At 48.6% G+C, this 22,195-nt stretch overlaps 1 protein-coding gene across 1 annotated transcript; it reads right to left on the bottom strand.

Moving 5' to 3' along the window:
• Window positions 1-7,956: 7,956 nt before the first annotated feature.
• OVOL1 (ovo like transcriptional repressor 1) lies at window positions 7,957-20,387 on the bottom strand. Its single transcript, XM_081842561.1, has 4 exons — window positions 19,725-20,387; window positions 10,156-10,346; window positions 9,617-9,803; window positions 7,957-8,732 (listed from the first exon to the last, which is right to left on the bottom strand). Exons 1-4 carry the CDS (start codon window positions 19,822-19,824, stop codon window positions 8,434-8,436), a joined length of 777 nt encoding a protein of 258 aa, XP_081698687.1. The 5' UTR covers window positions 19,825-20,387; the 3' UTR covers window positions 7,957-8,433.
• Window positions 20,388-22,195: the final 1,808 nt, after the last annotated feature.

Genomic DNA, 22,195 nt, shown 5'->3' with positions numbered 1-22,195 from the left:
AGGCCTCTCAAAAGCCCTGCTTCTTCTTGCTTTTTTGTAAGGCTGGGGTGTGTCCTTGAACTCAGACACTGCCTCTTGCTTACCCGATTGGAGGATGGAGAAATGTACAAGGGGTCCGTGCATGTAGAAGCCAGCACCGTTGCTCCACCCACTTTGACTCCGCCCACTGCTGGATGGAAGGTAGAGAGAGGCGTGTGAGTACACTGACATTTGTTGCTTCTTAGAATCATAGAATCATAGAGTTGGAAGAGACCACAAGGGCCATCGAGTCCAACCCCCTGCCAAGCAGGAAACACCATCAGAGCACTCCTGACATATGGTTGTCAAGCCTCTGCTTAAAGACCTCCAAAGAAGGAGACTCCACCACACTCCTTGGCAGCAAATTCCACTGTCGAACAGCTCTTACTGTCAGGAAGTTCTTCCTAATGTTTAGGTGGAATCTTTGTTCTTGTAGTTTGGAACCATTGCTCCGTGTCTGCTTCTATGGAGCAGCAGAAAACAACCTTTCTCCCTCCTCTATGTGACATCCTTTTATATATTTGAACATGGCTATCATATCACCCCTTAACCTCCTCTTCTCCAGGCTAAACATGCCCAGCTCCCTTAGCCGTTCCTCATAAGGCATCGTTTCCAGGCCTTTGACCATTTTGGTTGCCCTCCTCTGGACACGTTCCAGTTTGTCAGTGTCCTTCTTGAACTGTGGTGCCCAGAACTGGACACAGTACTCCAGGTGAGGTCTGACCAGAGCAGAATACAGTGGCACTATTACTTCCCTTGATCTAGATGCTATACTCCTATTGATGCAGCCCAGAATTGCATTGGCTTTTTTAGCTGCCGCGTCACACTGTTGGCTCATGTCAAGTTTGTGGTCAACCAAGACTCCTAGATCCTTTTCACATTTTTGCCCAAGTGCAATACTTTACATTTCTCCCTGTTAAAATTCATCTTGTTTGTTTTGGCCCAGTTCTCTAATCTGTCAAGGTCATTCTGAAGTGTGATCCTGTCCTCTGGGGTGTTAGCCACCCCTCCCAGTTTGGTGTCATCTGCAAATTTGATCAGGATGCCCTTGAGTCCATCATCCAAGTCGTTGATAAAGATGTTGAATAAGACCGGGCCCAAGACAGAACCCTGTGGCACCCCACTAGTCACTCTTCTCCAGGATGAAGAGGAACCATTGATGAGCACCCTTTGGGTTCGGTCAGTCAGCCAGTTACAAATCCACTGAGTGGTAGCATAGTCAAGTCCGCATTTTACCAGCTTCTTTACAAGAATATCATGGGGCACCTTGTCAAATGCCTTGCTGAAATCAAGGTAGGCTACATCCACTGCGTTCCCTTCATCTACCAGGCTTGTAATTCTGTCAAAAAACGAGATCAGGTTAGTCTGACATGACTTATTTTTCAGAAATCCATGCTGACTATTGGTGATCACAGCATTCCTTTCTAGGTGCTCACAGACTGTTTGCTTAATGATCTGCTCCAGAATCTTCCCTGGTATTGATGTCAGACTGACTGGGCGGTAATTATTTGGGTCCTCTCTTTTCCCCTTTTTGAAAATAGGGACAACATTTGCCCTCCTCCAGTCTGCCGGGACTTCGCCTGTTCTCCAGGAATTCTCAAAGATGACTGCCAGTGGTTCTGAGATCACATCTGCCAGTTCTTTTAATACTCTTGGATGCAGTTCATCTGGCCCTGGAGACTTGAATGCATCTAAACTAGCCAAGTATTCTTGTACTATCTCCTTAGTTATTCTGGGCTGTGTTTCCTCTGCTGAATCATTTGCTCCTTGTACCCTCCTTCCCCCAAGGGCATGTGGCGCCTGGAAGTGGAATATGGCCTTTGAGCTGAGAAAGGTCCCCCTCCCCTCCCCTCCCCTCCCCTCCCCAATTTCATCATAGTGGAAGCAAGATATTGACCAGGTTACCTCATACCCCTCAACCGTCCTGATTTGAATGGGACATCCTGGAATTACAGAAGCCATCTCGGCTTCTGATTGGATCCATCTTTTGGTCTGGTATTTTGGCACGAGTTAGCAGACTCCCACTAGAGCAGCAGACCAAAGGACGCTCCTTTTTTGGGTCTCTCTCATGAGTCAGCTGGTTCCTGCGAGAGCTCAGGACCAAATCCTGATTTTGATTGGTGGGATGTTGGAGTCTGCCTGCTCAGTACCTGCTCCCCATCCCTGTTATCCTTCCTTAAGGCTCTTTTGCTATTTAAAACAGATTTGGAGCAGGCATCCCAAAGAAACAGAGGAAATGATGCCCTTTCAAATATAAGACCCTCCTCCATAAATTCGGCCAGGTGGCCCCTAGCAGAAGACAAGAAAGACACGAGCAGAGCCAACAGCTCCATCTGCTGTGAAAGGGCCATAGTGCATGCAGAAGGCCCTGTGGCCAATCCATGAGGACTCCTGATTTGGCTCTTGTCTTAAACCTTGGAGAGCCATTGACCCAGGTGAGAAACCTTAAGCCCAGGGACCAAATGTGGCCTCCTAGGGCTCTCTATTTGACCCTCAGAATTATCCCTCAGGCCACACACCCTCTCTGCTGGCCACACCCCTCGCTGGCCTTGCTATGCATCTCACTTGTCTAGATCAGGGTTTCCCAAACTTGTTTTTGGACTACAGTTCCCATGATGCCTGAGCGCTGGTCCTGCTAGCTAAGGATGATAGGAGATGTAGTACAACAGCAGCTGGAGAACCAAGTGTGGGGAACCCTGGTCTAGGTGGATGATAGGCAGGTGTGTGGCGGTTGTGTAGACATCATTGTGTAGAAATATGTATCAGTAGCTCCACCCTCTTTTGCCTCTGGCCACGCCCCCACTGGAGTGTGGCCCCTGGGAAGTTGCGTAGAAGTGAATGTGGCCCTTGGGTTACAAACTTTTCCCAACCCCTGCTTTAATGCTATGCCTGATGAGAGACAAGCATCCCCTTCTGAGCTTCTTTCAAGGGTTTCAAATAATAATAATAATAATAATAATAATAATAATAATTTATTATTTATTATTATTCAACACTTTTGTGATTTAAAAACAAGAGTCCGAGTACTTCTGCGGGCTTGTGTGCAGCATCTCCAGAGTTCTGGTGTCTGCACAGCTCAAGCAAAAAATCCTGAGGTCAGCAGCAGCACTCAGTGGTTTCACCGAAGGCATCTCGAGAGCCAAACATAAAATGTTCCGATTTCAATTAAGTGCCAAAATGTTGCAACTACATCCTCATTACTTGTGCATGCTCCCATTACAAGGGACATATGACTTAGTTGTCTGCATCGTTGACCAGTGTTTGGACTCTGCTCTTCAACGTCAGTGGAATAAGAATTTAAGTACCCAATGAAGGGACAGACATCAAGTTCGGGGAAACCACGCAGGCAGGGGGGAAACCTTCACCCAAATCCTGGAGTTTAAATCAGGTCACTAGTTCCTCGATGCCCAGGGTCAAAGTTGAGAGGAAAGATGGGGAGCATTTTCAGCCCAAAGGAGCACTGGAAACTGTTGTATTGTCTACACGGACTGGCAGCAACTCTCCAGGCTACACGAGTGTTCTGCTCACAACGAAGAGGCAAGATTTCTAGACTCCCTAAATGACTGTGCTTTTGAACAGCTGGTTCAGAAACCAACCAGAGGGAAGGCAACCCTGGACTTCACACTGAGTGGCGCCCAGGACCTGGTGTGAGATATCAGTGGGATTTCTCCAAACCCTACTTGGCGATGCCACTGAGGACTGAACCCAGGAATTCTGCCTGCTCTGCTAATGAGCCACTGCCCTCCCACAAGGGCTGCATTGCCTCTTTGCACTGGCATCATGCCAGAGGTGGGCAGGGGGCCAAAGACAACAAGTAGATGAAGCAATGGTGTCTTCCAGCCACCCAACAGACAAAGCTTTCTAGACGCATGCCTCTATCCACTTTGAGGACACATTCCAGTCTGGCAAAAACTCTTGGGGAGCACAGCTGCTGAGGGGCGTGGCATTGGGAGAGTTCCAGGGGCCAGGCAGAGGGGTCTGGAGGGCCACATTCAGCCCTGAAGCTGAGGTTCCCCATCCCTGACATTCCCCATGCCTGATCTATGGGTTGAATTTGCACAGGAGTAGGGACGCGGGTGGCACCGTGGGTTAAACCACAGAGCCTAGGACTTGCCAATCAGAAGGTCGGTGGTTCAAATCCCCACGACAGGGTGAGCTCTCGTTGCTCGGACTCCTGCCAACCTAGCAGCTCGAAAGCACGTCAAAGTGCAAGTAGATAAATAGGTACCGCTCCGGCGGGAAGGTAAATGGCATTTCTGTGCTCTGCTCTGGTTCGCCAGAAGCGGCTTAGTCATGCTGGCCACATGACCTGGAAGCTGTACGCCGGCTCCCTCAGCCAGTAAAGCGAGATGAGCGCCGCAACCCCAGAGTCGGTCACTACTGGACCTAATGGTCAGGGGTCCCTTTACCTAAAAGCAATATTTCTGAAGCTTGAAATTCTATTTTCTTTGTTTTCAGATGCTCCAGATATCTGCTGCCGCAAGTGTCATCTTAGAACATGCCATTGCAATCGGCGTGTGAGAGAAAATTTGCAGTTGGTGTGTGGCATTTGTAGTTGTTCTAAGTGCTTGTCTTATAATCTTCAAAATCCACTGCCTATGTGTAATATCTGTGCACCCTCTGCTGGCCACAGCAAGTATTCCATGTTCAGGTTTTAATGCCAAAATAGTAGTTGAGGAATGCAAAGCTACCTACTAAAAAAAAAAAATCACCAGTCTGTTTCTTGGCAAATAGAATTGGTCTTGGGAAGGGTTAAAAGCAACATGCCAACCAAAACTCAAATGGCCTTCAAAAATACACTTCTCCAAATTTTGTGGTGAAGCTCTCCAACAAAATCGTGTTCTCTGAGCCACTTTTAAAAAGCAAGGATTAAAAGAGGTTTCCGCCTGTCAATATCATTCATTTCAGATCCTCAGACAAAATAGATTATATATATATATATAATTTCTACACTGTCCTTCTTTCCTCTGCTCCATAAACTGTTTAACAGAAGGGGATGTTTAGCTACATGTAAGGAACAGTTTCTGACTGGTTGTGTGTACATTTACAACTTGGATTGTTCTTTGCAGGTCCAGACAGAAGAGGATGCAAACCCAGTTTACAGTATAATGTGCCCTCATTTTAAAGAAGAAAAGAGCATGGGCCTCTTGGGCAAGCTGTCTCCTCCACCTCCATTTTCCTGGCAAAGCCGATTTCATTCTCGCCGCCGATAACCCCAAAATCTACTCTCCTTCACTGTTTCTCTGTCCTCCGATTTATTTTTATTCTCCCCCACTCCTCTCAAGGCTTCTGTCTCCCCAACACCCTAACCCTGTCAAAAGGAGGTTGCTTAGTTAACTTTGCATAACATAACTGGTCTTCCCTCTCACTGCTCCCCTAGTTAAAAAAAACAAAAACAACACCTCAACAAGAATTTTTATTCATCCAAGAAACAAGAAGCACCAGGACTAGACTCCCTGGGGTGGTTTTAGAGTAAATCTCCTTGGGCTCACACTGATTTGTAAGCTTCACTGTTGATAAACTTTCTTGTGAAGAAAGCTGCCACCCACCCATACCTTAAAGGTAATATGTTAATTCTTTCAATAACTAAATAAGAGTAACAAAACAGGCAGAAATGTGTGAAGGAGGGCCAGGTCGGACCCACTCATGGGGCAAGGTGAGGCAACCACCTTAGGATCCACAGGGATGGCAGGATCCGGCCTCCAAGGAACACATCACCTGCTGCCGCTGCCGCTTCCCCCCACCCCTTGTTTCTGAGGTAGATCTTCACTCCCAGCTTCTTCCATGGTGGAAGGGCGCCATTTTGTGGTTTGCCTCAGGTGCCAAAATGTATTGGGGTGGCCTTGAGGAGGGCTTTCCTGCTCACCCTCTTTCAATAACTGTAAATCAAAGGGGAAAGACCAAACCCCAACTCTCTCTCTCTCTCTCTCTCTCTCACACACACACACACACACTTAGTCACACCCGCACATAAAAGCCTTTTATGCCTCTGAATATGATCCCATGTGAGCCCTCCTTCCAGTGACCCCCAAGGGACTACTCAGGCCTCGCATCCAAGCTTCCCAGACTGGGCATCTGATCGGCCACTGTGGAAAAGGAAGCTGGACGAGGTGAGCCACTGGGCTTTGATCCAGCAGGGTCCCTCTTCTTATGTAGACAGTTGGGGTTTTCGTGAGATGCCTTGGGTGCCTATAGCTGAAAGGGATTGCAGAAACCTTCCTGCATTAGCAACATTTTTTTCCTCTTCCCTACAAACCAAACTGGGCAGAAACCTTCTTATTCTTTGGAGGCCAAATCCAGCTTGTGGGCCTCAGTTTGGATCCAGAGCGAGACCCTTTGGGCCCAGCAAATGTAGTTGCAGCATTCAGCCCTAGAGTTTTGCAGCCTGCACCAACCTGATGCCCTCCAGATGTTGGTGGTCTACAGCTCCCATCTATTGGAGGTACCAGGATACTGAAGGCTGCTTTGTTGGAATCCAAAAACACAATGCACCCTACAGACTCGCAAAATATTCAGTTCCTTTATTTTCATTCATGAGAGGGAGAATCCTTGATTATGAATAATAATAATAATAATAATATAATAACATTAAAAATTCACAGGCCTGGCTCTGTTCCCAGCAGATCTGAGAAAGAAGACCAATATGTAAACAAAACTCACACCCTCATATAATTTACTTTATGCCCCGGTCCCATTAAGATGCTGACGTTCCCACTGTTCCATCACACCTGCGTGGCAACAATGCACCAGGCTAGTCCAGTTACTTTTGGCACCTAAGGCAGAATATCCCACAAGTGCCTCTCTCCCCCCCCCCCCCCCCGCAATAATAAAAAAATACAATTTACATTATTAACTTAAATAACTTTCACAATTTGCTGCCGTTTCATGACGCCCCAAATCAGCCAACCTCCCCAACGATAGGGCCGGCCCTATAGTAGCTTAGCACAGAGATGTGACAGGACAGTTAACTCCACCGCTGCTTTCCAAAGGAAAGCAGCTATGGGATGCAATCAAAGCCATGGCACAAAGGCAAAACAGGATTTGCAGCTCTGGGTAGAGGCTGGTTGGCAGGCCAGAACGGGGACTCATACAGAGGCAGCCTCATGTTTAACATTCATTTCTTACAGTACACAAAGAGGGAAATCCATGCCTTAGAGGCTGCATCTGGTTCACAGAATCAGGAAAATGTGCAGCCACCCAAACCTCTGGATTCAACAGCTACATGTCTGTGGGAGGGACAGAGGCTGGACTGCCTCCTGTCAGGAATGCTGTAGCAGCACTTTTTCTGCATGGGCAGGGGGCTGAGCTAGAAGGCCTCTGAGGTCCCTTCCATGATTATATGACCATTGTGCAAAGAAAGAAGCCCTTTCCTGCACTATCTACTACTCTACTAAGGGTATGCTTTTTCATTTTTACAAAACCCATGAGATCACAGGGATGAGGAATCTGTGGCACCCCAAAAGTTGCTGGACTCCCTGACCTCTGAACTCGGTGACCTGGGGCTGATAGGAGTTGGGGTCCAACAACATCTCAAGGACCCCCCAGCTTCCCCAACCCTGTCTTAAGAGGGGTTTTCTTAAGGCACTCTTAGCATCACTCTGAAGAACAATGCAAAGTCCTAGGGCTGAGGCATACACATTGGCATAGTGTGTGTGTGTGTGTGTGTGTGTGTGTGTACCACTGGGGCAGTTGCCCCGGGTGCAAAATTGTTAGGGGCACAAAATTTCAACACCCAGTGCTGCCTCAACACAGCTTTGCACTTCTGTTGCTGGGCTCAGTTGAAAACAGCTTCTCCATGCAAACCAGGAAGTGACCTCTCCGGACAACTCTTTAAAAAAATCTCTGCAGTTGTGATTTCCTGGGTGACGTGGACACCATTAGGTAGTTGAATGCCCATGCGTACTCCATCTATTTCCCTCCCACCCACCCACTCCCCCATGTGGTCCCGGGCGCTAGCAACCCATGCTACACCACTGCCCACACAGCCAACCTCCCCCTTCCATTCTCTCCAAATAACTGGGTTTTTGGAGGGCAATTCCTTGGTGGAATTGAAGGCAGCAACTGGAAAATTCTCGTTCCTGGGCCTGAAAACCACTTTGAGTTCACGCTCTGGGTTTTGCTTTCCGGCTCCTTCCTCCCAGAGGAAAAAAAGGACATTTGACGTCATACTTCCAACATAGTCCCTTCTCCTTTTCCCTCTCGCTCTGTGCCGTGATTCAAAATAAAAATGCCGGCCCTGTCTCCCACTTGGGAGAGTCACCAGCATAAGAAGTTTTGAGAATCCCTGAGCTAGGAAGAGGGTTGTGCTTGCCAGAGGGGGTGGGGGCACGGAGGGCAGAAGAGGGGTGCCAGAGGGTCGCGGGACAGGGACAGGCACTTCCTCCCCAACCGCGTGAGAACACTCAGGCACACATTTCAGAGGCAAGGCCCCCCCTGCAGCACAGTGGGTGCCGCGCCGGCGTGGACAGCAGCAGCCGTCTTGCGTGTGGCCTTGCGCAGCAGCGGGCTGTCAGGGTGGCGTTCCTGGAGGTGGCGCAAGTGGCTTTCCTGGCTGTCGGCTGTGGAGCCGCACTCCTCGCAGACGTACAGCTTGGCGCGGCGCTCTTTGTAGGCGTAGCTCTGCTGCACCCCGTGGATCTTCTTCAGGTGAGACTCCAACGAGCAGCGCTGGGTGAAAGCCTTGTCGCAAAGGTCACATTTGTAAGGGCGGACGCCTGCAAAGAGTGGGAAACAAAAGTCCTTTTTTTAGTGCACCGGTGGACACAAAACACAGAGGCATTTGGGCGGGAGAAACAGTGCAATCGGAAAGCTTGAATGTGTTGTTTGAAACAATGAGATTATCAGAAAAAGAGTTAAACACTTTTTTAAAAAAGAAAGTTAATTAAAATCAGTGACAAGCTAAAAACCAGATGGAAACACATGACAGCTCATACATGCCCGGACAGGCTTGCATATACAAAAACAATTTTAGCAGGCGCTGAAAAGGACACAGGGAGAAAAAGGCCTGAGATCAATAGGCGGGGAGTTCCAAAGTACAGGTGCTGGCACACTGAAAGACCTGTTTCTTACAACAGCAGAATGTGCTCCATTTCAACTTTCCAAATGGTATTAAAGCACCTTCTTCTTGGGCTGGCACCCCCTCTCATTCGTCTTTGGGCAGGCAGATCAGTAACTGCTGCAAAAAGCAGAGCACTTTTACGTGTACTCAGAAGGGTGTGGTACTTTTGCAGCTGCTACTGAACTAGGGCAGATCCATAAATGAATCACTGCTGCATAGTAGAGAAGAGTAAGCAACTCCATGGGGGCAAGACCTAGTGGAGCAGCTCTCTCCAGTAGGTCTTGCCCCTATGAGGCAGTTGCTGAGACTAAAGGTCCCCTCCTTCCTGCAGCTGCCTAAGTCTACACCTCTCCAGAGTTTTCCCCAAGCAATCTGAGACTACGCCAGCATGCCTGACTTTGCTCCTCCCGTTTCACGCCTCTCCTGGTCCTGGGAGACCAGTGGGGAGAGGAGCTTGTTGCAGCAGGAGGTGGAGACACCTGTGTTTCTTCACCAGCCTGCCTCAACTCTGCTCTCAAGTAAGAGAGGACCACAGCTCACCTGTGTGCGTCCGGACATGGCGCTTGAGGTCAAAGGTGTCATTGAAGCCCTTGTTGCAGTAGGGGCAGAGGTGGCGCTTCACCTGACTGTGGCATTTCAAGTGGCGGTTCAGCATGCGCTGGTAGGAGAAGCCCTTCTTGCAGTAGGGGCAGGAGAACTGCTCCCCAGGACCGTCGCCTTGCGTCACCTGCAGAGAAAATACGGTGGAAGAGGCTTTGTGAGACTCACTTGCCCACATGGAGCCAGAGGAGGGCACGGGCAGCTGCCCTCAGATTGTGCAGATAAAATAGAATTCTATAGGGTGGAGTATTAGTGTGTGAAAACAGTCAAGATCCAAGGATCCCCACGCATACTCCTCCAGATGGTGGAGATGTCAGGCGCCTTCCTGGAGTCCAGGAATCTTCACTTGGTTGCAAATGGCCGGAAGCCAGGTGCAAAACGCGCCTGGCGCCTTGCTAATTTCTAACAGACCCTTCGTACTAAAGCTACCTGAAATCCCTTCAAACGTAGGAGATCTCCCTCTCTTATCAAGCTCATACCTTGATCTTGGGGTGCAAGAACCCCGGCTCTTCATCCTGATGCACCCCACTTGGGACCTGGGCTGTGCAATGGGGCTGGGCGGCCGTGTAGGTGGAGCTCCGTATCGTCATGTCCAAAGGCATCGGGTACGACGGCGGCTCGGCCACCGAAGGCTCCAGATCCTTCCACAGGGCATAGCCGCCCAAGGAGACTGCAAGGTGGGAAAGAGTTTTGGATTTGATATCCCGCCTTTCACTCCCCTTCAGGAGTCTCAAAGCGGCTAACAATCTCCTTTCCCTTCCTCCCCCACAACAAACACTCTGTGAGGTGAGTGAGGCTGAGAGACTTCAGAGAAGTGTGACTAGTCCAAGGTCACCCAGCAGCTGCATGTGGAGGAGCAGGGAAGCGAACCCGGTTCCCCAGATTACGAGTCTATCGCTCTTAACCACTGCACCACACTGGGGAGTGGTCACTTCCACTGGTACAAGAACATAGAAATAGTCACGATGCATCCAGCCCAGCATTCACAGCGGATGCCCCAATAGGAAGCCTGCAGGCAGGACCTGTGTGCAACAATCCCTCTCTCTGCTTGCCCTTCCCAGCTGCTGGCCTTCAGAGGGACATCCCTGCCTTCGACAAATGAATGTCTCACATTCAGCCGAAATCTCCTGTCCTGTAACTCAATCCCGTTAAGTTAGACCTGCCCTCTGGGACAGCAGCAGGGAGCAAGTCTTTGACTCCATGGAGGTGACAGGCCAGCAGTGGGGAACCTGTTGCACTCCAAATGTTGCTGAACCACAACTCGCCCCAGCAAGTAGGGCTAAGGAGTAGGGATGATGGAAGTTGTTGTGGTCCGAGAATCTCTGGAAGGGAAGACATTCCTCACTGCTGCAATAGGCCTTCAAGGATCTGAGAAGTGCCATCTTGTCCCCCCTGGTCAAGGTTTCCCAAACTTGGGTCTCCATAGATTAAGGCAGAGGTTTCTAAACTGTGGTCACCAACCTGGTGCCCAGAAATCTCCAGCTAGTCGCAATTGGACCCACACCAGTAGCAAAATGCGCCTGGCTAATTTCTAACACAGCCCAAGGGGCATTAAGTCCAACCTCCTGCAATGCAGGGATCTTACCTAGAACATCCATGACATGTTGCTGGACCATTGGCCAGGCTGGCTGGGACTGGTCGGAGACAGAGTCCAAGAACACCAGAAAGGGCTGCAGGTTCCCCACTCTTTAGTTCCATTGAATTCAGTGGGGGTTATTTACAGGTAAGGGGGTACAGGATTACAATATGTGTTCACTTAATACTTAAACCAGAGATGGGGAACCTGTGGCCCATGCCACCGCAACGACAACTCCCATTATCCCCAATGAATATTCTAAAGTACCGTATTTTAAATGTGTTTGTGGGAAGGAGGGTTACTGTTTTGTTGCTTCTGTTTTGACTATTTATTTGTGGTTTTTTCTTGTGTTTTTATCTTGTGAACCGTCCTGAGATCTTTCGATGAAGGGTGGTATATATAAATCTAATAAAAATAAATAAAAATAATAAAAAATTGACATTGGCCATGCTGGCTAGGGCCAATGCGAGCTGGACTCCGAGAACATGCAAAAGGCTTTCTCAACCCTGCCCTAAAACTAAGGCCATGTAAACACTATATCATTAAAACACATTTGAAGTACATCCTTTCCCTCAAAGGATTCTGGGTACTGTAGTTCCCCCTGCCACACACACAGAGTTACAATTCCCAGCCTCCCTTAACAAACTACAGTGGCCAGTGTTCTTTGAGGGGGAATGAATGTGCTCTGAATGTGCTTTAAAGGTGTACATAGCCTAACTTTTAATTAAGTGGCTAATTAAAGAGTGGAGTAAGTGGATGCAACACTGAAAACACACAGAGACAGGAAGCGTAGAATAACACGTAACACCCATCTCCCCCCACCCCAAGGCGCTAGTCCTCATTACAGGAACACAACTGAAAATGTCACGGGGTTCCCTTCTCCATCCCACCACCACAACTGACCCCCTTCCCTTCCACTATCATCCTCACCTCCCAGGGTCAGCTGTAACAGCAAGTAAACAGCTCAGAACCGGTTAACCGGGATGTTATTGGAAAGTCCAACCCAGCCCAGGTAGTTAATTAAGCGTTTCCGGGCCGGCGCCACAATTCCATCTCCTGTCACCTGCCTGGGGGGGAAGCGGGGTGGGAGGGCACATGTCGCAATTGCCCTCCAACCAACTGGAAGCACATCTTCCCGACCTTCCCGTTCTTCTCGGCTCCGTTGGAAAGAGAAAGAACACCTCAGCACTAGGCAGCGGCCAAGTGGGAGTCACAAAAGGCTCAGGACACAACAAGCCAGGCTCAAAAGGCAACGGGGAGACAAAGGATGCCCAAGCCCAAGCCCTCCTCACCGGGTCTGCAGAAAAGGGCTGATCAATGGCCAGCCAAAAGCTGGTCAGTAGCCAAAATGGGGCTGATCAACGATAATTATATTAAAAGGGGAAAAAACTTAAGCAAAGTTTCAGATACACCTTGCAGACTGGAGAACCCATTTGTACCAAACTTTTTTAAAAAGAAAAGTCTCCGCACATTTTCTTTGAGCCACTTTCTTCGCACGGAAACAGTATTAAGTTTCGTTTTGATTTATCCGTCAAGGAGCCCGGAGTGAACTGGCAAGCTATTTGAAGCCTGTCAAATTTGTCAGGGTGTTCCTCCTCCCCCCTCCTTCTTTAATTAAAAAGAGTTTGATGAAACTGTTTTGTTCCAAAGCAGTTGCAATTTGAAAGGAGGGTCTGGAACTTAAATCTCCCTGAAAAGTCACCTCTCTTCCTTCCCACCCACCCCCTATATTAATTGCAGATATATTTGTCAGGGCTGACTGCAGTTACTCAGCATCTCTGCACGTGCTCAGAGGCATTGTACCACCTGGCACGTTCCAGAGCTGAACCAAGGTTCCAACTGAGCCACAATTAAAGCTGCTGTTTTTCAAAGTTCCACAAAAAGGAGAGAAGTGTGGTTATCAGTTGGGGGGGGGGGTGAAGCAAGGCAGAGAGTCAGTGTTGCACAGTGGCCAGAGGGTTAGACTGGGACCTGAGACCAGGGTTCAAATCCCTAACCTCCCTTCACAGGGTTGTTGTGAGGATAAAACAGAGAAGGGGGGACTGTGTATGTCATCCAGGGGTGCCAACTTGAAAAAAATATTGGGGGGGGCAGGGAAGCCCCACCCTGCATCGATCAGAAGATGCAGCACACACACACACCATTTGAATGGCAATGCCCATCAACTGGGGGGGCAGCCTCCTCAAATATTTTTCGGGGGGGGGCAAAGGGACCTCAGCTAATGCCACATTGAGCTCTTTGGAGAAAAGGTGGGATATAAAAAGAAGAGTAAAATAAAATAACCATCCTCTCCAGATCCTCCGCTTTCTTTCCTTTTTTAAAAAAAAAGTAATTTCTTAGTGTCTCTGAGCAGGTACAGAGTGTTTCTTTCGCAGAACCCCCCAATATGCACAACTAGAACAATTAGTTATAGCATCTCGCTGCTGTGACTAGCAAAGTACCCAGCGTTATGAAAAGGGGACTGTGTGACTGGGACACGTTGGTCTCCACTATGGGAACACCAGCAGGAAGGGCCAAGGCACCCAATGCCAGCGGCGGAAGGTAGTTTTTAACCTCATCGTCACAGCGTCCTCCCTGACAGCTCATTAGTTTAGCACCCTTTCCCCAACTTGATGCCCCTCCAGGTGTCTTGGGCTCCTTACACTCATCACGCTCTCCCCCAGGCAGCATGCCTGATCTATTCAGTGGCCCACCAGATCTTGCCAGGACTACAACTCCCATCATTCCTGGCCACTGGCTATGCTTGCTGGGCCTGATGGGCATTGGAGTCCAGCCACATCTGGCAGGCCAGAGGGTCTCCAGCCTGGCACTGTAGGGGGGGGGAATGGAACAGGGCCTTCTTGGTAGTGGCACCGACCCCGTGGAATGCCCTCCCAGCAGATGTCAGGGAGATAACTACATAACCTTAAGAAGACATCTGAAGGCAGCCCTGTATAGGAAAGCTTTTTAATGTGTAATGTTTTACAGACCCACCAAGTGCTCCTATTTTCCAGGGACATCCCTGATTTAGAGAACACGTCCCAGTTTCTCATTTGATCCCAGAATGTTCCACTTTTCCTCAGGATGCCCCTATTTTCATTGGAGAAATGTTGGAGGGTATGGAGTTATCTGACCACTGAGCCATCTGAAGGCAATCATATATAGGGAATTTAAAAAAATGTTTAATGTTTTATTATGTTTTTATACAGTGCTTTTTTCTGGGGGGAAGCAGGGGTACTCATACCCCTAAACCTTTTGTGAACCTAAGTCTGGCCTCATTGAGGGACAATATTTCAATATGAGTAGGAAAATAAGAGTACCCTTAAATATGTTTTTTTAGAAAAAAGCACTGTTTTTATTTATGTTGGAAGCTGCCCAGAGTGGCTGGGCCATCCCAGTAAGATGAGTGGGTTATAAATGGTAAAATTATTATTATGGAATGGGACGTCCCTATTTTCATCAGAGAAATGTTGGAGGGTATGGTTTGATTATGTTTTTATATATGTTGAAAGCCGCCCAGAGTGGTTGGGGTAACCCAGTCAGATGGGCGGGGTATAAATACTAAATTATTATTATTAGCTGTAATTGGGGAGGGGGCTAGATCAAATATCCTCATCACTGGTGGCCCAGTAACTTTCCCCAGCCCTAGACCTTAATCTCCATAGCTCCGCCCCAGGTTCACTTTCTTGGTCACACTAGTATGTGACACAATTACAGGAGAGTGGGATGGAGCGTCAGAATGTGGGACTTAGAGAAAGCACGGTGTGGCTGTTTGTAGAGAAGCAGAGCCACAAACACAGGCCTCTGCCCCAGAGAGCTTGCAATCAAGATCAGGAAGGAGGAAACTGAACAACCTGCGGCTGTGGTGAGATTCGAACTCCGCAACGGCTGATGGCGGTTGTTCCAACAACCTCTGAAGGAAGGCTACAGATCACCCTCAAGAGAGGGAGTGACCCCACCAAAGCTACCTCAAAAGAGGTAGTGGGGGGGAGGCAGCATGGCCTAGTGGTTAGAGATTGGGTTCCAGTGCCTATTTAGCCATGAAGCACACAATTTCCTCACAGGGAGAGGTGGATATTTCATTTTCATGGTGGAGGTTTCAAGGTGGTGTGCATGGCTGTCCCCCAGTTTATTCACACAACAACTCTGTGAGGTAGGTTAGGCTGAAAAAAAGCAACTGGCCCAAGGTCACCTCAGCAAGTGTCGTGGCTGAGTGGGAATTCGAACCCTGGTCTCTCAGGTCCTAAGCCAACACTCTAACCACCCCCCCCCCATACTACATCATGTGCACTAGTTTGAGCTCCTTGAAGAGAAGGCAGGATATTCAGGATATAGCAAAGTAATTGTGTGTCTCAGCCTCAATTTCCCTCCTGTTATCTTTAACCCAGACTCCCCGCGGAAACACTTTGCTAGTGAACTAATACAGCTTACAGACAGATGAAAGGCAGGCTGTTTTCCTTTTGGTCCTCAGCAGAGGGCCAGCAGGAACCAGTGGAATTCTTTTCCCCATGTCAGCACATTGGAATCTATTGAGGAAACCAGGAGCAGGCTTCCAGCGTGATTAATTAAAAGCTAATTACAGACTCTCAAGTCAGGCCCTGTGATGCTTGCCAAGACAGACAGGGAGGTTTACGAGCAGAGCGCCAGGCGTCCGCCTAATTCCTTTGGGCTCCCCCTCCATCACCAAGCCAGGTGCCACCATCCACCACCCCACTCTCTTCATGACCACCCTGCTGCTCTCTGTGGCCTCATAGCCCCGATAGCCAAATGGAACCTCCAAAGTCAAGGGCAGTCTACCACTGAATACCAGTCACTGGGGGCTGGCCACTGGAGGCTGGGCTGGATGGGTTTTGGCTTGATCCGGCAGCAGTCAGGCTCTTCTTATGTTCCGTTGGTAGAGCATGAGACTCTTAATCTCAAGGTTGTGGGTTCGAGCCCCAAATTGGACAAAAGATTGAAGGGGGTTGGACAAGATGACACTCGCCATCCCTGCCAATGCTATGATTCTGTCTCTTACACACCTCAAGATTCTCCCACTACCCCATACAGTGTACAGTGGTACCTCGGGTTACAGACGCTTCAGGTTACAGACGCTTCAGGTTACAGACTCTGCTAGCCTAGAAATAGTGCTTCAGGTTAAGAACTTTGCTTCAGGATGAGAACAGAAATCGTGCTCCAGCGGCGCAGCGGCAGCAGGAGGCCCCATTAGCAAAAGTGGTGCTTCAGGTTAAGAACAGTTTCAGGTTAAGAACAGACCTCCGGAACGAATTAAGTACTTAACCCGAGGTACCACCTGCCAATAGAGATTATGCAGCATGCATCTCATCAAAGCAAAGTGTGAGTTGCAAAACCTACGCCACAAGTAGTGCCATTAGGGGGAGAAGCCCAGGTCCCCACTCAGTAGAATGACCAGGAATGCCCCCCCCCAAAAAAAACCCACACAGAAGGGCTGGCTTGCCACATTCCAAGGACAGTCAAGGAACACACGTTACTGTCTTAAGATGGGGCACCCTCCCCATGTAACCAGACTGTAAAATTACTTAACCACACCACCGTATTGCTGTAATAAATGTGCTTGTTTTTGAAGATGTCATAAGACTGCTGTTACCACAGACTAAAGCTGTACACACACCATATGTTTAAAGCACACGTACTGCAAAGACTCCTGGGAACTGTAGTTTACCCCCCACAAAACTACAGTTCCCAGCAGCCTTAAAAAAGCTAGTGTTCCTAGGATATTTGGGGGCGGGGGGCGGGATGTGCTTTAAATATATGGTGTGTACAGAGCCTGGCAGAGCTACCCTTATGGAAATGATCTCATACAGTAATGTGGTTGCATCAAGTTCAGGGTTCTATTAACTTACAAACTTGGGTCCAGGATAACCTCAGGACCACCTGATTCCTTAGCCTCCTGCCCAATCAATGAGATCTTCCTGTGGCATCTCTGTTTGTGGTCTCAGATGAGAAGCTCATTGTATCCACCAGCAACAGAGCATTCAGTTCTGTGGACCCAGTTCCGCAGAACTCCCTCCCTCCCAAGATGTGCTTGACTAAGACCTTTCCGCTTCAAAAACAATTTCAAGCAAGTTGTACTACGCCTGTTTATGATTCCCCCCGCCCCCACAATCTTGTCTGAAGTTTTCGTTTTCAACACAGCATTACCTGATCAATTGTTTTATTGGTGGTGACACTCTGTGATGAAAAGAGGCCTATAATTATTGGAAGTAAAATGAAGTGACAAACATGTAGCAGCGTTCTTTAACCTTGGGTGCAACCTGGATGTTGCCGGACTACAACTCCCACCACTCTTAACCGTTGGCTAAGCTGGCTGTGGTTGATGGGAGTTGTAGTCCAATAGAAACTGGGGGACCAAGGCCGAAAAACACTGGTCTAGGGCGCAAGTGCAGAGTAATTAGAGGGGAAAGTCAAGATGCAGTTTCTTCCTCTCTGTTGCTTGCTCCCTGAAGGGAAGTGACACCCAGTAGTTACTGCACTATCGTTCTGTACCCTGTATTAAGGAAAGGAGTAGGGCCTAGCAGTTAGGGCAAGAGGCTGTAATCCAGAACTCACTCGCAGGGTTTTATTCTGTTGCAGAATGTTGAGCGGTGGAGATGCAAGAGTTAGGCAAAGGTTTCTGGTGTATGTTAGTGGGAGGATTATCATGGGTGAACAGAGGGGGGTGTCAGCTGCCCTCCCCCCAATTCCAGTAAATAAAAATGTACTTAACTAACAGCTCGGTTCTGCCCTCCCCCAACATAAAGCCATAAATCCTAGCTACACCCATGAGAGTTACTGATTTATTAAAATATGTTATACTTTGCTTTTCTGCATGTTTCACAGCTGTAGGGCAGGCAGAAATTCATCAGGCCAGTCACACACACTCATTGGGAATCCTGCTAGGCACCCAGCTCAATTTCTGACTGTTGCATACCACTTCAAACTCCTGCAGTCTCTCTCTCTCTCTCTTTTTAAAGCAATGGCTGTATTCAAATAAGTCCTATTTGGAATAGGCCCATAGAAACCAATGGCCATGACTACAGTACCTTAAAGTCCGTTGGTTTCAGTGGGTTTACTCCAAGCAGGACTCAGTTCAGGGCCGGATTTAGGTTTGATGAGGCCCTAAGCTACTGAAGGTAATGGGGCCCTTTATATGTCCAGCTGTCAACAACAAACTGTCACTGTTTTTTTATTGAATATATGCTATACGGTATGGTAATTTATGGACCTAACAGGTATCTAAAGCCATTTGCACATAACAAAATATGTATTTTATCAAAGTAATTGTTGAACTGAAATATAATTAAGAAGAAGTATATTAATAGTGAAATAATTATGAAGCTCTAACATAAAATGATTGGGGGCCCATTACTTACACAACACAAAACACTGTTGCTGTATGTAGGTTTTCTTTTATTGTCTTTTTTATCTTATATTTTGGAAATGTTTTTTTCTTTTTGGAAGGGTTTTTTTCTTTAATTTTTTTTGGGCCCCCCAAGTGAGTGGGTCCCTAATCTATAGCTTGTTTAGCTTATCCGTAAATCCGGCACTTGACTCAGTTGGATACAGCCCTAGGCTGCCAAATTAGTCGTCTATGGTATTATTATTATTATTATTATTATTAGTGAAAATATTGCAGAAACTCAAATGTTTATGCCTTTTTAAAAATTCAGATCGTTTAACCCCAAATCAGCACAAACTCCTCCGGACGGTGCTGGCAGAAACACTGACACCTCAATCCGTAGCACGAAGCGAGCCTTTAACTAACTTCTAAATTTGCTTGTTTGCATTTGTTTAATTAGCGTGGGAGCAGCAAGAGCGGCGTCAGGAGCGCCCAATCCCATCCTAGAAAAGGCGCCGCCGCCGCCCTTTGCGCCTCGATCTTCCCCGCCAACCAACCAGCCCCTTCGCCGGCGTGTTTAAACGCCGCACGCTCTGATCGAGCGGAGCCTTGTCGCGCATAACTGCCCTTTCCCAGCATTCTCAGGCGAGCGGCAGGTCTGGATGGCCCGGCGCGCCGCGCAGGTGCGATCCGCTCCGACAAAAGGTCTGTGTGGGAGTTGCCATGAGTAAGGCAGCGATTCCCTTGTTTTGCCTGGAGGTGATTCATGGGGAACGGAGTTATGATCTCCTCCTGCTCCTCCTCCCCCTCACCCACCGCGCTCCCCCTTCCTCCCAGTTTCCCCTCAGACACCCCCCTCCTTCCTCCAGGAAACGAAGTGGGTGGGGATCGGAGCCTCTCCGGAATGTGCCGGAGCCCCGAAGGAGCCCGTAAGTTTGCCCTCCAACGATGGTGGCCGTTATGCGCCACCTGGTTCCTTCCTCTCTTTTCCTCCCCCACCCCGGAGGCATTTTCATCTCTAAACCAATTTTCCTTTAAAAAAATCAAATAATAAATAAAATTTAAAACTCGCTCGAAAGCAAAGGTTTTTTAATTCTAAAGCCGCCGCGGCCGTTGTTTCGCCACACTCCAGATCCCTCTCCTCCAAGACTCACCTGGGACGTAAATCTCGCCTCTTTCTTCATCGGGAAGTTCGCTCCAGTTCCTCTTGCCGGTAGAAACGCAAGTTTTCTTCACGAGGAAAGCTCTGGGCATCTTAAGTTGTTTTGGTGAGCGCTTAAAAAAATTTAAAAAATAAATAAAGCCCCGCTACTCCCCCCAAAAATGGCCCCTTTTCCTTACTCCTGGCCCACTTCCTCTTCCCCCGCTACTTCAAGACAAAACAAAGCAAAAAAACAAAAACAAAGGCCCTATTAGTTTTCGTTATTAACGGGCGCCCATGGAACGTTCAGACAAAAAAGTTTCCCGACGTTCTGCGGATGGAACGTTCAGAAAGACAAAAAAATGTTTCCCGGCGTTCTACGGATGGAACGCCCGCGCGCCGAACGTTCCAAAGCCGCTCGGTTTCGCCTGTCCCCGCGAGCCGGTTCGTCTTTGGCGCCCCGGGCTGAACTCGGAGGGTCAAGGTACAGCGAGCAAGGTGGGAGGGAGCCGGCGAGGCGGGCAGGTTAAGTCCCTCGCACTTCGCCGTCTCTTTTCCACCTCCACCTCGTCTGGGCAGCGGCTAGTTGCGCGCTCGCGGTGGAATTCGCTGTTGTTGGGGGGGGGGGGGAGAGATGCTTTTTCCTCCACCCCAGCGAGACGCGAGTTCGGCTGTTTGCGCCAGGAGAATGAGAGACTCCAGCAAAACTCGTCCCTCTCCTTGCCTCTAATTAGATCAGATGTTTGGGGGTGTGGTGGGGATGGCGCATGCGTTTGGAAATAACGGTGTCCTTACCTTTTGTTACCTGGCTGCCAAACCGGTTTGAGAGGGGGAAGGAGGGGGCGGGTGCTTAAAGCACCCACGATTTTCCAGGATGGCGCCTGGGTTTGGCTGTTGTTCCCCCACGCACACATTTCTTTTTCTTTTTTTGGAGGGTGGGCAAATTAGGTTTTTTATGCTCCCCCTCGGACTTTTCTTCGTAAATTGGGGGGAGCAATTGCCCCCTTTGCCCCTCCCATGAACCCATATCCTATAATCTAGATATTTTGTATTGTACATTAGTCTAAATGTTCTTGTTTTAATTGTTTTTATCTGTTGCACTAAGTCACTTTCAGACTTTTTTGGGTAGCAACCCACTAACTAAACAAGCAAACAAACAAACAAACCCAGATTCTCAGTTTTCCCTTAAAAGAAAAAAGGAGTGAGGCCACCATACATTTAAAGCACATAGCTCTCTGCAGAGAATCCTGAAAGCTGTAGTTTCTTAAGGGCGCTGGGAACTGTAGCTCTGTGAGAGGGTATACTACAGTTCCCATGGTTCTTTGGGGGAAGCCATGTGCCTGCTTTTTGGGGGGGTGGCATTTGTGGAATCTGAGATGTAAGATAAAGTGTGCAAGCACTAGTCCCCTAATTTGCTGGAAAACCAGGCTACACCACCACCAGGAAAAAATCTCTGTTCATTTAGGAATAAACGAAAACAAAAGGTGAGGTTTGCTTGTGCGGAGGGGGGAAATCATGCATATGACCAGGCTGTGCTGTCTTATCAATATTCTCCCCTCCAGCCCCACCCAAAGAAAAGAGGAACCAACCAAGGGATTTGGATAAGGGGCCTTGATGGAGAAAAAGGCTGCATTCTCCCCAGCCCCCTTCCCTACCTACCTGGAATGGGAAACTTCAGTAAACACGGAGAACAAAGCTCAGTCAAACAATTGAAGGGGGTGGGTGTGTGGGAGGGAGGGAGAGAGTTCAGATGCACTGATCCCAAGCAAAGGCCAGGGGAGGGGTGGAATTTGGGATCCTTAGGGTCTGTTTCAAGGGGGAATCAAATGAGACTTTTGAAATAATCAAGGACTGAGTGCTTTCCCATTATGTTATGCCCTCCCCCATGGATTAAGTGGCACTGTAAGTGTCTGGATCACCCCCTCCCCATCCTCTTTGTGTCCCCACCTCCTTGGCTGGGCACCGAATAGTTAGGCCAGTGGTTTTCAACCAGTGTGCCAGGGCCCCCTGGGGTTCCTTTCAGGGGTGCCTTGGGCAACACTGGCCTCTGCCCCTCTTTCCTCCCCTCCCTCCTCTGATGCCCTCTCATGTCTCTGCCTCCCAAAGGCTTGTACAGCTGTTTGTTGCGAGTTCCCCAGGTGAATGGTGCCTCTGAGGCTGGGCAGGGGGTGGGGAGCCCTGGACTCAAAAAGGTTTGAAAACCTCTGAGTTAGGCAATCTAGTGCCCTCCAGGCATTCAGGACCAAAACCAATCAGCCCAGCCCAGCTGTGGGAGAGGTAATTCAGAGAATCCGGAGGGTGTGAGACTGGAGAAGGCTGAAACAATAGCATCAGTGGCAAACACAGGGCCTGAAAAATCACTGAAGTCCAGTACATTTGATGAGTTTCTTGTTCTTGGGTTTTTTTTTTGTTTTGGCTACTGCTTCCTCTGAGACTAAACTTTCCCAAGTCCAGTTCGGCAATCTCAAAGAGGAAATCTTCCGT

Source organism: Podarcis erhardii, assembly GCF_964252035.2.
Source record: "Podarcis erhardii genome assembly, chromosome: 15".
NCBI lineage: Eukaryota > Metazoa > Chordata > Lepidosauria > Squamata > Lacertidae > Podarcis > Podarcis erhardii.
Note: the sequence above shows the minus strand (reverse complement) of the source record. Positions and strands in the feature narration are given on the sequence as shown.

Excerpts from the sequence above, each read along its gene's own strand:
- OVOL1 (XM_081842561.1), bottom strand. The coding sequence starts at position 19,824 with ATGCCCAGAGCTTTCCTCGTGAAGAAAACTTGCGTTTCTACCGGCAAG. Across the intron at positions 9,804-10,155 it reads TCTTGCACCCCAAGATCAAG|GTGACGCAAGGCGACGGTCC; the intron begins GTATGAGCTTGA and ends TTTTCTCTGCAG. Across the intron at positions 8,733-9,616 it reads CCATGTCCGGACGCACACAG|GCGTCCGCCCTTACAAATGT; the intron begins GTGAGCTGTGGT and ends CACTCTTTGCAG.